This window comes from Epinephelus lanceolatus, chromosome 15 (genome assembly GCF_041903045.1).
Source record: "Epinephelus lanceolatus isolate andai-2023 chromosome 15, ASM4190304v1, whole genome shotgun sequence".
NCBI lineage: Eukaryota > Metazoa > Chordata > Actinopteri > Perciformes > Serranidae > Epinephelus > Epinephelus lanceolatus.
The window spans coordinates 8045643-8062975 of record NC_135748.1 but is presented as its reverse complement, the minus strand read 5'-3'; the positions used below and the strand labels follow the sequence as shown (position 1 = coordinate 8062975).

The 17333-nt window shown below is 37.5% G+C and overlaps 2 protein-coding genes across 2 annotated transcripts in view; one reads left to right on the top strand and one right to left on the bottom strand.

The window, feature by feature from the left end:
• LOC117266741 (coiled-coil domain-containing protein 85C-A-like) overlaps positions 1-7867 on the top strand; it is a 54888-nt gene extending 47021 nt beyond the window's left edge. Inside the window, exon 6 of the mRNA XM_033642068.2 lies at positions 2726-7867. Coding sequence (XP_033497959.2) covers positions 2726-2815 — 90 coding nt within the window. The 3' untranslated portion in view covers positions 2816-7867. The remainder of the gene's footprint in view (positions 1-2725) is intronic.
• dapp1 (dual adaptor of phosphotyrosine and 3-phosphoinositides) overlaps positions 1-17333 on the bottom strand; it is a 579028-nt gene that overhangs the window by 113152 nt on the left and 448543 nt on the right. The window lies entirely within an intron of this gene.

The following is a 17333-nucleotide window of genomic DNA, read 5'->3' as shown; positions in this document are numbered from 1 at the left end:
GAACTTTCTTTCTCTCTCTCTTCTTTCTTTCAAACAAATCTTGACAGAAATGCACCCACTCACAATCTTACTGGTCCATCATGCTGGGGGGTGCAGGGAGCGGTAAACCAAGTATTAACACTAAACCAAGTTATATGCAATCTGTTGTGTTAGATAATGATATTCTATCAGATTAATGCAATTTTAAGTTAGAAAAAATAAATAAATAAAAAAAGTCTATGTATTTTTACTGTCTATGAGTACTTCATTGCAGTGATGTGATGCTCACACTGTGACAAATATTAAAACCCAAGACTCCATGTTTTTTATGGCTGCTCAACTAAAACAAATGGAAATATTCACTTTCCCAAAAATTCAGTCTGGCGTCTTTTAGAAAAGTTTGGATCTTTCTAGAGTTCAAAGTGAAGTTCTCTGGGTTTGATTAAAGTCTGCCCACACGAAATGTGTTTCTGGATGGTCTTTATTGTGCTGTATGGGAAATTTGGCCTGCAGCATCAAAAAGATTTGCAATGCAACCCAAAAGTATGTTATAAACAAGGATTGAGCCAACTACAGCATATGCCACCATATGAAATAGATTGGTGTACAGTATGTATAAAACAGAAATGCATACAGTCTAATAATACTGCGCTAATTTTTAAACATTTAATTTACAAAACAAACAAAAAATGTAGTTAAAGTGGTATGTTAGTGGTTGGGTCGTGGTCACTCTTATCTTGTGATGATCTAGTGCATTCAACCACAGAGTGAAACAAAAGACACTTTAATAAGACAGACACCCTCTCTCTCACTTTTACACACATACACAAATATTAATGTTTTTTTTGTCCAGCATTTATGTTCACATTGAACACTTACATTTGTTTCGTTTGGTAAATACCAGAGCAAGTGTGTGAGGGCAAATAAACTTAAAGTTAAAAGATATGGCTGCCATTATTCTAAATGTTTGTCTTTGTCAAAAAAATCCATGAAAAGACAAAAATTAACAATGTGTTGGTCCATCTCTCAATACTTTCTGACTTCCTGTCTGTTGCTGTCACCTCCAAGCCCATTGGTTTCTACTGGAGATGTGTATCTTAATAGGAATACTTCACACATCAGATTATCATTTGCATATCAGTTACTCACCCTGTGTTATGTTGAATTCGTAAGGAAGTCTTTGTTTTTCTTGCATGCTTGTGGTGAACAAAGAATCCAAAAACTGAGAAAATTCTTTATAAACTAAAAGAGCTCCGTTTTTAACAACAGCAAAACTTTGTCAAAATGTCCATTTATAAACTCTCACATAACTCGTACAGTATAATCCCTAATCTCATTTATTCAGTCGATGCTCAGTACTTCCCAAACAGACAGCCCTTTCTGATGGGGAACTGAATGGAAAGTGAAACTAAACTATGCTCTCTTCAGAGCCAGACTCCATTGACAAAAACAGTAGTTTTACTTCACTGAACACAGGAGCTGTTGGTCCACTGCTGACTCAATCAGCTTCTTTGTGTTATGTTGTGACTCTGGAGTTCCAAAGGGTCAGTTTGGGTCACCAAAGTCACACAGATGCATAAACTAACTACCAATAGAGGGGGGTAGACCAACAACTCCCGTGTTCAGCGAGGGGAAATTAGTGCTTTTGTCAATGGAGTCTGGCTTTGAAGAGAGCGTAGATGATTTAACTTTCAGTTCAGTTCCCCATCCAAGAGGGCTGTCTGTTTGGGAACTACTAAGCATAGGACTGGATAAATGAGACATGAATTATACTGCAAGAGCTGTGTGAGAGTTTGACAACAGATGTTTTGCTGTTGTCAGACGCACACCTCTATGACTTAAATTCAACAAGTATTTTCTCCGCTTTTGGATTCTTCTTTCACCGTTGAGTCATGTGAGAAAATGAATTTGTCTTTATGAATTCAACGTAACAGTGGGGTGAACAATTGATATACAAATGGTCATTTTGTGGGTGAGCTATCTGTTGAAAAAGATTGAACTCATGATGTAATCTATAATTTACTGATCTGCAGCTTGCGCGGCATCTTCCTTTCTGACACGGCCACCAAAGAATCAAGGTCCAACCCAAAAACAGATTCAGATTCTTCTAATAATATATGTATATGCTTATTTCCATTACAGCCCTAATGTCCTCTAATCCTTACTTATTCCTGTAGGATAAAATTTAATTCATCCCAAAGGTTTTTTTCTTCTTTGCCAAAGATGAATAGTATACAAAGTGAAGTAAATTAAGATTTACATAGTATTATGTAGATATATATTATCTATACATCTATATTGTATAATAGAAATATGTATTCTTCTGGAACGGGGGAGATAAAAAATACAAATGACAGTCCAATACATGGGTGAAAGTGTATGGATGGAAGAAAGATAGGGAAAAAAACAAAGCCAGTTTACAATGCAAAACTTTACAAAAGATACATTAGTGTTACAATGTTACAAATCACAGGCACAGGAGTGTGAATGGGGGGAACATCCTATGTATTGTATTAGCGGATGCTACACAATGCATGTTAGCAGATATGATACACACAGCAGAGGACTGAGTTTGAGGTATACGGTGTAAACCTTCTGCAGTGTTGCAATTGTTGTCCTGTTTTATAACACATTTATGAGTGCCACTTTCTGCCATAAAGTGTTCGCTGTGACAGACTCTCTGAGGGTTGTCACACTGTCATTTACTCTGATGTTACCATCTGACACTGTTGTTTCTCCCTCTCAGGTGGTTTGGAGAAAGCTGGGTGACGCTGCTGGATCCAAGCCTTCCATCCGACAGCAGCTTTCAGGCAACCACTTTAAAGGCCCTTTATAGTTGTCAGCCACCAAGTGAAGCTACCAGTGGTCCCAACACCCCTACAATACTACTTTGGACTGGAAGCTTTTCAGCACAGTGTTTTGTCTCTTGGCTGCCAAACTACAGCCTCCTTAGCTTGAACCAAACTGAGTCATAATGGATATTCAGCTCAGTACCAGGACACATTTAAATGGCAACACTGAAAGACTGGCAACTTGGGGTACAGACATGGACTGTATGGAGCCTTTAAAGCCTTCAGCTTCTTGGAGGCGGAAAATCCAAATGTGAGAAATGTGACCGAGGTCTGGTTGTAACTCAAATGCAAGTGGCAGTCACCATGGCTTAGTGTGATAGGCTGAGACATCGGCCAATCAGACAAACACAACAGAAACTCTCCCTTTAAGCCTTAATATCTCCAAAATGGCTCAATAATTTGCAAGATGACAGCATTGATATGGGATATATATAAATTAGTGTAGGAAAATGTTGCTCTGTGTTTGAAGAGAGATGTTGGATGTTTTCCAAATTGACTTCAAAGTTTCAAGTGGTCACTGAACGCTCAAGGCATGTCTTAGCTTCTCCACTTAGCTGTGGTGGCTCCTACAGAGAAAAAAAGCACCAAATAGCAGTCCCTCCAGAAAATCGCGATCTTGCAATCACAATAATTAACGCAAATTCAACGAAAGTCCACAATATTTGCAGGGGCTTGCAATTTCTCAAAAGTCCAGTGATTTTTCCGTGTTTTTCTGCATTTTCAGTCATCAGACGCGTCATCAAATGCGCTAATGACATTGCAGTATGGAGAAACGCTTTGTATTGACATAAGAATTTGCACTGTTTAAATGCTTACAATATGTGTTGAATTTATTAAAATGTTATGTTTACAGAAGATGTAGCTTACATGTTGTTTTACAGTCACATTGTCTGGTTTGAGAGCTACAATATTCACTCAAGCATTATTGGAGTATTGAAACTAATTAAATAAAACTGAAGAAGAGAACTATAAAAACATTTGCAGCTATTTTTGTAATATTCAGTATGATTATTATAGCAAGTGATTACATGGCTTATTTTTTGGAGGTAGTCATTTAAAAAAAAATATCACATTTTTTCTCCATTTGCCGCAATTTCCCGCAAAAAATCACATAAAAATGCCACAACTTTTATCACAATTTTTGACAAAATTTGCTGCAAATTCAAGGTTCTTTTGTCGCGAGATCCTGGAGGGACTGAAATAGTAGTGCTTTGCGCTGGAGGGGTGCACTCCAATAGCCACGCATTCACACAGCCACCCATCAGCTCTGTAGGAACCTCTGTTTATGTCTTGATGAACAAAAGGAAGCTATGTATTTCAATAGTTCATGTTCTTTTATTCTGTTTGGACTTATTGATCGTGTTTACAGTGTGGATGTACAGGAAGAATTCAAAAAGTCTATGAAGGACTGAGGTTAATGTGTTCATGTCAGAGCCATGAACCACAGAAACTGTCCACCATTTGAGTCACAACTTTAAAGTTCATCTATTGATCAGCCTGTTGGAGGATCACATGCAAGTTATCTTATGAACTGAAGATGAACCAAAGTTTATCATCTTCTTTTAATGCTTATTTTTAAAACAGCATTTTTAAACACTGCTGGCTCTTGTTTCAAACCTTTTGTACATAAATATAATCAAAGTCAAGAATAGACAACTAAAAATCCCTACAAATGAAGCAATAAATAATCCTATTTTGGGGAATGCCACAAAGACACACAAGGACATAAAATGTTGATATTTTCAGGCGTTCACTGAAACAGTTAACTTTCCTTATTTTTTATACTTAAACCATAGAACACTTAAGTGTTTTTTTAAGTTTTGTCAGCAGAAGTCAGTGATCCAATGAAACACTCTTGATTCAAATTTATTTTAATTGATTCATAGAATTAGCAGATGAACAGATAAACAAACCACTGACTGTATAAATCAGCTGCAATTTTTTTAATTATGTCATGAAAACTAGCAATAGTTGTGTGTTTTGGTGGATTTGGCCAGCAGCAGCTTTACAACATGCTTGGCCTACGTACTGAACACACAGGAAAACTGCTACCAGCACAGGAATTTGATCAAAGAGTGGATTTTGCACTCATTCAGAGCTGGTTTCACTTCAGACTATTGTGAGATGCTTAAGAGACTTTCTGGGTAAAATGCTTGTGCTGTTGAAATCACAGTAAGATGAGTGGGTTGATACCAACTTTGTATCTGTTTGTCAATGCAGACATAGGACCAGGATATCCTATAATCTGGGTTTTGTTCAGGGTTATTATGCAAATCAGAGTGTGTACCATGAAGTGAGATTAGTGACTCAGGAAGGTATGTTGAGTCTCAAGCAAGAGTTTTCCATGTCACGAAGGTGGATCTCATTTAACCTGGCTAGATCGCCATGGTAACTCATGCTGCATGGCTAACCTGGTCAGGACCATTTTTGTTCTGAGTTTAGTCTCAGCTTAGTCACTAATCAGCTCCTTTGGAAATTGCAACACTCTATAGTCAAGAGACAATCTATGAGTGATGCAGTTTCTCAGCTGAGGGAACACATCATAAATGCAAACTTGTTGAGCTGTAAGGTTACATTAGTAGCCTGAAGAAAAAAGTCTGGGTAACACAGCAAGTTGATAACCACCATTGCAGTACCCGAAATCTGTGAATGGGGCTTTAGGGTTTGCCGAGCCAGCTAAGACAAAGAAAGCCTGGCTCTGTTGAACTTGCTTGGTGATACAGCTCACTCAACTTCACTATGAGAGTAAGTCAGTGCATGCTGCACCCATATTGATGGAGGAGGAGCAGAATGTTCCTTCTTTTTTGGTGATAAGCTAGGCAAAATGCAACCCTGGGCCCAGTTGTTAAGAAGTAATCTGATGGGATTTTGGCTAAGGGATTGGATCAAATCTTGAAAACAGATGGTTTAAAAGAAGAAAGTATTCTGAAATCAGATTAGATCACGTTATCCAGTCTTGGTTGTGATTTGTAACAAATTTTCAGTATGTGTTGTTCAAAACATTTTAGTAGGATTGGAATACCTTTGAAAAAAAGGTCCCAGTATCCTGATCCCAGTAGAAGCCTGGATTCAGGGTGGACTTCAGGAACAAAAAGTTATAAAACTTTTAAAATGGTCCAATATATATACATTTAGTTAGATTTTGCACTTGAATTGTTTGACAGTTACTATGATACAGTAGATAAATAGATAAACATTAGACTACCTTTAATGCTTTATAGTAAAGTAAAAAAAGATGTCTCCATAAAATAATCCCCCTATTAGCTGTCAAAATCAAACACAAAATATTTAGAGGCATAATCTCGAAGATCTCTGTTTCTGTCTACATTGTGATATGTAGTCCCAGTTTACTAGAGGACTGGTTATCCGGATATGGTAATCAAAAGTTTGGATCAGGGTGCTCCAGTCCAGTGTTGCTTTAGGTAGGGTTGCAACTAAGATATACCATGAGGTAAAAGTTGACGGTTATCATACCATGTACATTTCCTTATCCATGATATTGAAAAAAAAAACTGCAAAGAGACACTGAATTTCCCTTCTATTATAGTTGTTTTCTTAGGGGAGACTTTTTACACACTTCCATTAACAAGATAGTTTAATTTTCTTTTAGGGTCATTCTGACTGATAATAACATAAATTCTGTAATACCATGATACCGTGAAGCCGCAATATTTTCTGAGATGGTTATCGGACTGTGAAAATCTCATACCGTTACAACTTTAATAAGCACAAATGTAAAATGGATTAGCTGATCCTGAAAAGCAAAAAACGAGATTTGACAATGGATCATTCTCATCCAGATGGACATTTTTTTGAACAACTGGGCCCAGATGTTTTTTTTTACTGGAGATTAAATGCAGTCTTGTTATTGGACTGTGAGTAAGACAGTAATGTCACAGTGTTCCTTCTATGACAAAACCATATATTAGCCTTAGGGTATGATTTTGGCTAGCTCAGTTTATAAGCTAGTCTATGACAATGTTACTTTATGTTTTAACTTTAAAAAATGATAATGATATTGTCATTTTATTTTTCTTTGATCATATGATAACTCTATCCCTACTGTGGCTCTTCTGAGTGTTCATGAAAATAGACAAGCACATTACAAATGATCAAAGGTAGCAAAACAGGTAGCTACCAGAAGCTAGCCTGGGTGTCGGACTTTTCAATATATTCAATATATACCCTTGCTTCTGTTTTGTTTTTCTGCAGGGAATTTGTAAAATACTAAATGTTTGTCCAATTTATTTCATATTTTACCCACACAACCATTTGCATAAACCCCAAATTTGGCCCATTTATTCATTATCATTCATCCCTGCAGTGCTGAGTTCCACGTACTTGGGTCATAACTTAACACTTTTGTCTCAATATTCTTTCCCAGGACAATAATACTATACACTGTACAGCGATGTATTACAATTTCTGTAAGAATCATAAATTAAGTTACGTGCTTTTTGTTAATGCAACATTATTTTGATTTACAAAAATGGTGGAATTTTCTTTCAAATTATTTAAGTGGAATACATTGGTAAAAATGTTATGTGTCTGAAATTGTCTTCAAAAAATAGTTATGCTGTCCAATTTTATTTGGATAACAAAGTGTGTGCATTTATTGACACAGTAGAATCCTTAAATATTTGCAAGGTCACCATTGTTGAAAACCATCACTCCATTATACCCTATACTGCTAGCTTTTTTGAGTTTTTTTTAAGAAGACAAAGTGATGTTTAAAAAAAAAAGATATTTTTTTATGGTGACATTCAAACGCACTGCTTAATTTGTCATGGAGTTTTGGAGTTGATGGTGATGAAATGTTTCTCTGTGGCAGTGCATTTTAGAGGAAGACCAGTGCTGTTTAAAAATACATATTTCCCATACAGTAGGTAACCATGGAGTAGCATGTCTTTATATTTTTGAATAAGCTGTATGTAGCTGAAACTGTATTTTAGCAGTGTATCATAGTGATATGAAAAAAATAAAAAGCCACTTTTAGATGATGTTGAAATAAAATAAAAGTATACTTTATTTGTAAATTTGTGTTGTCATCATTGACTTTGTTGGATTTATGTGTGAAAAAGTCACAATTTGTTGGGACACAGTTAAAACCTTTCTTAGAGTTAATTTCAGTAACTGTTTTGAAATGCAATTTATATTCACACATTTATGTGATTCTACCATAAAATGACTAATAATTATTAGAATGTGATTCCTTTCATAAATTGCTCACATACCACTGAAGCGCAGCAGGAGAGCTCAGCTATTTTCAGTTACATATGAACTGGAAATGTCTGCTGTGTGGGTGTTTATGGACAAAGAATGTGAAAGTGAAATGTAGTTTAGTTTGTATTATACTAGACTGCCTCCTAGTGGCACACATGTAACATTACAGCAAACATTAAATGACCTGCAAACAGTAGGTGTGGCCCAATTCCACACAGCATGGTAAAAAAAAAGTGTGGTGTTTAGAAAACAAATGTGTTATATCCCTCCATTTCAAAGTAGCTGCAGTATACTTTAACCCCCACTTAGCATATGCACATATCTACAATACTTTGTCTTTAACACACTATAATGCAGCTGTAAGCAGGTAGGACTTTTTTAGTGTTTGTGAATTATCACAAATGTTGACCACACAGCATAGTGTATCATATTGACTGAGAATAAGTTTTCCAATGGGTTTTAAGGCATTTACTAACTATTTACACTGGTACAAACAGTGGGTATATGGGGTATACCCACCTCCCACCATTTTCAATATACCCATCCATCACCTACTCACCATTGGATGCCAGTTGACACACTACACCCACCCAAACACTGTTGCGGACTAAGTACACCCCTCATGGCAATGGCACTCCCGATGGCAGTGCCCCCCCAGCAGGATAATGCGTCATGTCACACTGCAAAACCTGTTTAGGAATGATCGGAAGAATGTAACAAAAAGCTCAAAGCGACGACCTGGCCTCAAAATTGCCCAAATCCCAATTTGAGCAAGCATTTGTAGGGCATGCCGGTACCTTAAAGGCGCCCTGATCCAGGGTCAGGCCTCCTTGGATTAGACTTGGCTTTGAACTGTCAAAGCATGGACACAGGACCTCTTGAGGTGTCCTGTGATGTCTGGCATCAGGGCATTGGCAGCAGATCCGTTGAGTCCTTTGGGTTGTGAAATGGGGCACCAGCACATCCCAAAGATGCTCCATCAGAATAATTTTTGCAGTGTTGCATGGGCTATTGTCCTGCTGCCACTGGGGGAGTGCTGTTGCCGTGAGAGAGTGTACTTGGCCAAATCAAAATGAATGCCAGGACCTGAGGTTTCCCAGCAGAGCATTGCATTGTAACAAGATGGCCTTGGCAACCTACCCATGCTACCCAGTACTACACTCACCTCATCAACTACGACTATGACACTTGGTACAAATCATCACAGGCAGCCTTAATATGGTTTATAAATGTTGATTACCTCTGAAATTCTGTCCTGTTATTGCAGATATTTATTTTTGTCCAAAAACATCACGGACCAACTATTACGACGCGCCTACTGATGTTGTCATAGTTTGCACTTCAACTCAAGACAAAAGCTGCTACTTTTTGGTTCTAGCTGGGAACAAACTTTTCAGGTTCTGAACTAATTTATTTTAGGTGGAAATGCTCCAAGTGGTTCAGAAGTAGGTGTGGGAATGAGAACGGAACCGGTTCCATGTTGGTGGAAAAGAGGTAACTGAGGCCCTTTGTATCCTCCAGAGAGATGTGAACTTTTGCTTGGTTTGCATCCTGCATCATTTCTCCTAGCTATTTGGGACTCGTGGGACCTGATGAGCATAAAAAATGAAACATTGTCAACAATATTAAAGTTCCTTAACGCGATGCTCAAACGTGATGATAATAAAATCCCAATGTCCTCAACGAGCTGATGATAAATTCCTTACGTTCTAATTAAAAGCATCTCTGGTGTTTCAAATATTGGTGAAATCAGTAGGCATATCAAACAACAATCGTTATTAATCATTATTAAATAAGGTTAAACCATCAAATTTGATCAGGTTTTGTACCTTGTCCACATTTGTGTCGGTGTCAGCTGCAGACTGACTTGGCAGAGATGGCTGCCATCTTGTTTTTACGTGGATTGGTGTATTGGGGTCTTACTGCCACTAGATGGCACAAAAAAGTGTCCATGAACGAGGACAACAGGCCTAAGTTAAGCAGAAAGCAGTATAAGGTCCAGAAACCAAAAATGTATTGTCCTTGTATGAGGACACGGGGTCTCGGGAGGATATTAAACACCATGCATGCAATCTATTTGAGTCCTGATGTACTGTGTAAAACACATTTTGGACTAGTAATGTAGCAAAACACCCGCAAAAACAGGTTTTATGACAGTAAGGGAGGGAAGTGATCAAATGTATGAAGACATACTGGTTCTGTCCTTCATAAAAACAGAACATTACACTGAGGATGTTTTCACTGCTTTACCTTGCCGTCTAACAGCTCTTTTATTTTGCTCCCTTTTCATTTTCTCAACTGTAAAACTTCCCATATTACTGCACCTCTGCTGCTGCACACTGTATTACTTCACAGCTCAGCTGTTTAAGTCAATGAGAAGCTGTCCTCAAAGTAACATACGTTTTTGGCTGCCAGTACATGTTATTGTTTTTAGACTGCCAAATTCACATGGGCTATGTTTGCCTTATCAACCTATTAGTGTTAGCTATTTGTAGAGGCAAACTGAGCTGGAATAACAGAGAGCGGAGACTTTAATTGCGTGTAACTAGCCACAGCTGTGAAGATCGTTGTCAGTTATCGGAATATGGTGAAATGTATATAAAATAAGATTAGATAAGATAGTCTTTATTGTCATTGTACAGACAACTATACAACGGAATTGTGCTTGCTACATCTGTAAGGTGCACTAGAGTAAAAACAGAGTAACATAAAAAAACAAAGCAAGGGGAGCACACACACACACACACACATCATTCAGAGAGTATAAACAATTATTTAGATTGTCTGGAATAAATAAAGGAAGTGAGACATTGCACTTGTTATACTAGCTAAGTATTGCACTGCATCGACAGTTGTGCAGCATATGGTCTGCAGCAGGGCTGGGTATCACCACTGATTTCCCGAATTGACTCGATTTCGATTCACAAGGTTGATTCAATTTGGGATATTTCAGTTACAATACTAGAATGCTAGAATGTGAAAGAGATTCTCGGAGAGCTAATACTGTAAATTTCACAAGGAATTATTGAAAAAAATAAATAAATAAGAATAAGAATAAATAAAAAATAAAAAATAAATAAGAATAAGAATAAATTCACAACAGAAATAAAACTGAATATTTTATAACTAAATAATGTTTCTACAGCAGCAACAGTAATATTAAAACAGTAAAGTCACAATATCAATATCTCACTGGAAACAAATCTAAAATGCCAATGAAATAAATCATATTCCTGACATCACAATACTGAGTGAAGTTTAGAAAGAAGAAGCAGCGCAGACATCAGTCAGTATCAGTCCTCTCTGTTCTTTCCTCTGCTGCTAAAGAGATTCACTGACCGCAGGTAACATTACTGTGGCCCATTCACAATTGCCGAGATTAATGGGGTTAAAACTTCACACATCCGTGGGAAAAGCATATATTAAAAGATCAGTCTCGGATTTTATAAAGCGATATTGGGTCACATACAGTCTATGGGTCATTCAAATGAAGATAGATCTAAATTGGATGAATCGATTATTTTGAACCAGCCCTAGTGAGCAGGGCTTTTATTTTTTTAACAGCCCTGCAAAAAAAGCACACATAATGTTTGAAATACTGATATTTACAAAAGTAAAGTTTCCTTTATGTCTGATCTCACCACAGTGCTTTCTGACCTAAACAGCTGAGCTGAATGGTGGCAGAGGAGTAATACAGGAAGTTCTGAACTGTAGTGCCACATAAAAGGGCTGTCTGATGGTAGGGTGAAACAGTGAAAAAATCCTCATTATAGCGTTCACTTAGACTGATACTGATGTTTTCTTAGGTGGGCTACAATACAAAGTGTTTTGATATTAACCCCCGTCCACAGCAATGTAATGTTGAGCTTTCCTGTTGGGACTCCTGCCTGCTATTCCAAACTAGGGGCGTGCCAACCGTTATCTAAGCCACGTTTCCACCAAGCAGTTCAGTTCAGCTCAGTTCAGTTTGGTACACATTTTACTAAACCTCTAGTAAGTTGAGACCAGCTTGTGATGATGAACTTAAGAAAGCTGATGAACTGTGTAAAGATGGTCACACTTGATGAACACATGCAATTATATAAAGAGTGTTTTGTACAAAACACTCAACAACATATGGGAAAAATGTGTGAATATTTGCCAACCTCTCAGATGAGTCTTTGCCTATGGAAACTTTGTCCGTGATTCAGAAACACTGTGCACCAGAGTAACCAGTGAAGCTGTGTCACTGACGGCTGCATTACCTGATCTTACTCACTAGGTGACATCACATCACCATCAAATGGAATCTGGACAGAGAACACGGGTCCTGTACATGATATCAACAGTGAGATTTAATTCATTATGCATCAGTATCTGGGTGTTGATGTCTGTGGTGTTACTCAGTAAATAGCGGACCTTTTTTTCTATATTTCAAACAGATTCTGGCAGTTTGTCCAAACTCTTTCACCACACTCCAGTGTACTGTAGGTATATTACAGTCACATTAACAGATCCAGTAATGGTTCATATACTTACAAATGTATTAATCTTTATTAATTGAAGTGATTGCCCCTGTATTCAATAACATAAGAACTAAAAATCTGACAAATTCAGTTTAGAGACTGTATGGAAATTATTAGGGGTGTCAAAAGAAGAAGGGTTTGGTAATATTTCCTTTTGCTGAAGGGAGGTTAATCTGACTTTACTTGGATGAGTGAGGGAAGGTCCCACATTTCCATTGGACTGGCTTCCTTTGCAGGATTAACTCTTTAGTTTAGTTTATTCATTTGCACATACATGTATAGAAAAGAAATTAAGACTCAACATTGTGCATGATACCTCCCCTATTAAATGACAACAATCACTCATGAAAAGAAAAACATAAAAACAAAGGTTGCATAAATGAATAAGAGTTTCAGACTTAGCAGTGATACGAAATTGTTAGAAATGTACAATTTACAAAAAAAAAAGTATTTACAATCTGAAAGCATTAGGAAATTAGGAAATCAAATTTTCTTTTTGAATAATGATATTGTAGATGTTGATTGTCAAGATGGAAGTAGGTTGTTCCAAAGAGATGTTCCTCTGTATTTTTGTGAATATTTATTAAAGGAAGTCTGACAATATGAAAGATAAAGGTCCTTGTGGAACATGAGTGAATGAGGAAGGCTTAAATAAGTCGTGAGTAAGATGAACATATTTAATACACAAGTCTATATGTTCATGTTCACATTAAAAGCATATGTGTATATGTTCACATTAAAAGTGATAAAAGTAGTTTTTATTTCTAAAGAGAGAGAAGCAGATGATTTGCATTTTTAGCAAAGCTAGTCACTCTCAAACATTTATTTTTAATTAGAAAAATCTTACTGAGGTAAGTGGGACATGTGGCAGCCCAAGCAGTATCACAATACATAATGAAGGTAAATTAGCTATAATAAAAAATTAGATACAGCACTGATTGACCAGTGAACAAACTCTACTTGAGATACACAAAAAACAAACAAACAAAGGAAAAGAAAATAGTGATATGGAAAAAGGAGGCTAATTATTTTCTGTTTATGTATTGGCTGTATCAGGGCTGTAATTTTGCAAATTTTGTGCAGTTTAACAGGGAATAGATATAGAATAGATCACAACAGTGGGTCAGGGGAAAAGAATGCAGGGTAACGGCACATCAAAAGGCATAGTGTGGGCTACTGCCAAAGGCGTAGGCTTCTTTTCAACATGGGGGACATATGAAGTGAGGAGTCTAGGGTTATCCCTAAGGAAATTTTGAGTGTCAGACTCTTCACTTCCTGCATTCTGGTAAGATTTCATGCATCAATTCAAAGGAAAAGAAAGCTCAGAGTTAAGGCTGAATTTCAGCAAATTTCAGATATCGGATTAGATCAAATCTTGAAAATGGGTTGGTCAAAAGGAGAAAGGAATTTTGAAATCAGGCTAGGTCATGTAATACAGTCAATTAAGCCTTTCAGAATCTTTTCAAAATCAAACATGTTTTCCCCATAAAGTAATCTTCCAAATAGATAATAAAATCAAACAAATTGTTTAAAGTTTTAATTTGAAAGATCTCAGTTTCTTTCTCTTCTGCAGCACCTACGGCAATAAGTGGTAATTGCATTGTGTATGTTGGCAGACTGCCTACATTGTTACGTCTAGTCCCATTTAGAAAGCTGGGCCCACTTGTTGAGAAGTAACCTGACTGGATTTCATATTGGTTCACATCATGAAAATGGGTTGTTCAGAAGTCAAAATTAGATTGTGAAATCATATGAGATTATGTAATCCAATTTTGGTTTGATCTCAATCAAACCTTCAGTTTGTGTTGTTTAAAACATTTGGTGGGATTGAAATACATTTGATCCAAAAAATCGGGACTATCCTGATCCCAGCAGAAGGCTGGATTCATGTGGATTTCAGGAACAAAATGTGATAAAACCTTTAATTTGGTTAAATATATATGCATTTAGTTATGTTTTACACAATTTGTTTGACAGTTACAGTGATAAAGTAGACATTAGACTACCTATTATGCCTTTCAAGTAAAGTAAATTTAAAAAAGGTATTTTGTCCCCATGCAATAATCAGTCTTTTGGACAAAAGCACATTTGTTTCATCTAAATTGACATGGTGTGGTCTGTTTTCTTATATTGAGCCAATGGACCCTTGAAGTGTTCTTTTTGTTAGTTAACATTTCTTGGTGCAACCTATTTTGCAGAACATTTTTAACAGGTTATACTTTTAAAAAGTAATGGGGACAAAACTGTCCATTTGAAAAAGTGGTGGGGACATATCCTCAGCATCCAAATGTAAAAAACACCTATGTGAAGTACCCAGCTCTCTGCAGTCAAGTCCAAGTCTAGGGACGGGATCAAAGAAAAATGTAATAATGCTGGGAAGGGCATTGCTTTTCTTATAAAGTGGCAACATATGTTTTCCCAATACATATTTTATATATTACACATATAAGTTTCCTTGAAGTTTAATCCAGTTTGTCTGTCTGCACCACAGAAAAGTGTACCATCTATAATAGGCAAAGTGATGAAAGATGATTAGCATTGAATTACTCAAGATGGCCTGAAGTTGCTAAAGTTATGGATTAAAGTGCACAGTGAAGGCTTTTAGAGTAAGCAATGAGTCAGACTCATAAAATGGTAACAGCATTGTTTACTTTGCAGAAAGCAGGTGTAAGGGGGTTAAATGCGGTCCTTAAACCACAGCCGTGAGCTTGTAGTTTCCACTATAACAGTTATTATTAAACTCTTATCTAACACCCCCTTCCTTGTCCACATGCTCCTTCGGCTCCACTGCCTATTAATTTACAATGTGTATGCACATTATTATAGTACCCTTAAAACACTTGTGTAGTGAAATGAGCATTGGTGCTGTGATATGCTGTTAACATGCCATGCAGTCGCTGTCATATGACCAGGCTGCCCGGTAGGCTAAGCTCTCAATTACCACTACATCTAGGCATTTATCTCACCTGGTGTTATGAGCTTTGGGTAGGACATCACAGATACAAACAACAAACATGAGTTTCTGGGTCTGGGCTCACCCTAATGGACAGGGTGAGGTGCTCAGACAGGACAAGCTTGGACTACAACTGCTGATCCAAGGAGCAAGTGGGGGTGGTTTGGAAATCTGGAGTTGGAGGTATGCAGGCACAACCAATTGGAAGGAGACCCTGCGGCAGACCCAGAACATGCTGGAGGAATTACATAACCCATCTGGCCTGGGCTCATCTTGGCATCCCCCAGGAGGAGCTGGAAGAAGTTGCTACACGCAGGGGTGTCTCAGGTAGTTTGCTGAGCCTGCTACTAGGTCCTGAATATGTAGCAGAACAAGGATGGATTCTTTGTTTGCCGTAAAATTCAGAGTGAAGTAGATACAGATGATCATCAGGGGGTGATTTTGGTGATCCTCTGATGATCAGGCATCCTTGAACAACACCTCACAGTCCTCAATGAGTATGTCACAAACTAGTGTCTAGATTACCAGAGGATTTGCTGTACATATTAATAGTACACATAGGATGAACGCTCAAGATCCCCTGGCCTTTCCTCTAACACCACCATCACATGTAAATTTAAACCAAAGAAAGCTAAAGATCTTAAGTATAGAATGCTAGGAAATGTGCTATGGATTATTCATGCTCCCCAGAGGATAAACGCTACCATTTGATCACTCCATGAGCTACACTATCATTCCACAGTGAAGGCAACGTTTACATTTTTAGCTCCATGTTTTTGGCTCTGTTCCATTTCATGTGTGGGATAATGGTTTGAACTTAGATTTTTGTCTGTTTTTGTTTTTGTGAACATTGCAGCCTCTACAAACTCGGCTTTTGCGGTTAATACAAGTGCAGATACTTGGTCTTTAGAACAGTAATGAAAACATAAAAGCTTTACTGAAACACAAACCATATTGCTCTGTATGAACTGGATATAGATGAACAAAAATTGCATCTTTTTGACACCTGAGAAGCATTTGGTCATGTTCTGAGAGAGGACCTGTTCTCGTATGTATTCTCTTTGTTTCCCTGTACCACTTTCTTGCTGTTCTCTGCTGTCTTTAAATGAAAGGGAAAAAAAACATGAAGAGGGAAAATTGGGCCAAGTGCTGGAGCATGCACCTGGGACTCCCAGAAGGTGTTAAAACACCAGGAGCCCTCTCCCACAAAGCAGAGGAGGGATCACATTAGGCTAGCAGGTGCAACCTTCACATTAAAAAGCTAAGGACTAAGGCCTCCCTAATAAATGGTTTTATGACTGCATCTGTTTTCAAGTCCTGTGGTGGTAATGTCAGCAAGAGAGAGAGGAATGCTTTATGGGGTAGCAAACACACCATGTACAAGTGGTATAAACAAGTATGTTCTACAGAAACACTATAAAGACTTAAGAAAAAAAATACACTACCTCTTAGAAAGTAATGAGACTGGACATTCTGTTGTATTCCAGTGCTCTAAGGCAGCTTAAATGCATACTAGCAACATGTGCAACTTCTATCCCCCGACGGACTCACAATGACAATGCGCTAACAACAACAATCATATGTAAAACTGACAAACAGGGGTCTGACCTATATGGCATTTCTGTTGTGTTATTTTATGTACTGTACTGCTTTGCTATTATCTTTGATAAACCAAATCTACTGGCACAGCAACTAAGCAATGTACTGCTCTAGACTGGGCTGCAGCAAAACATATTTTAGATGCCTAAAAAAAATCTCTATCAGTGTAAGTGTACTCTATATTTGAATATTTGGTCCACTTTACCTTACACACTAAGCAAT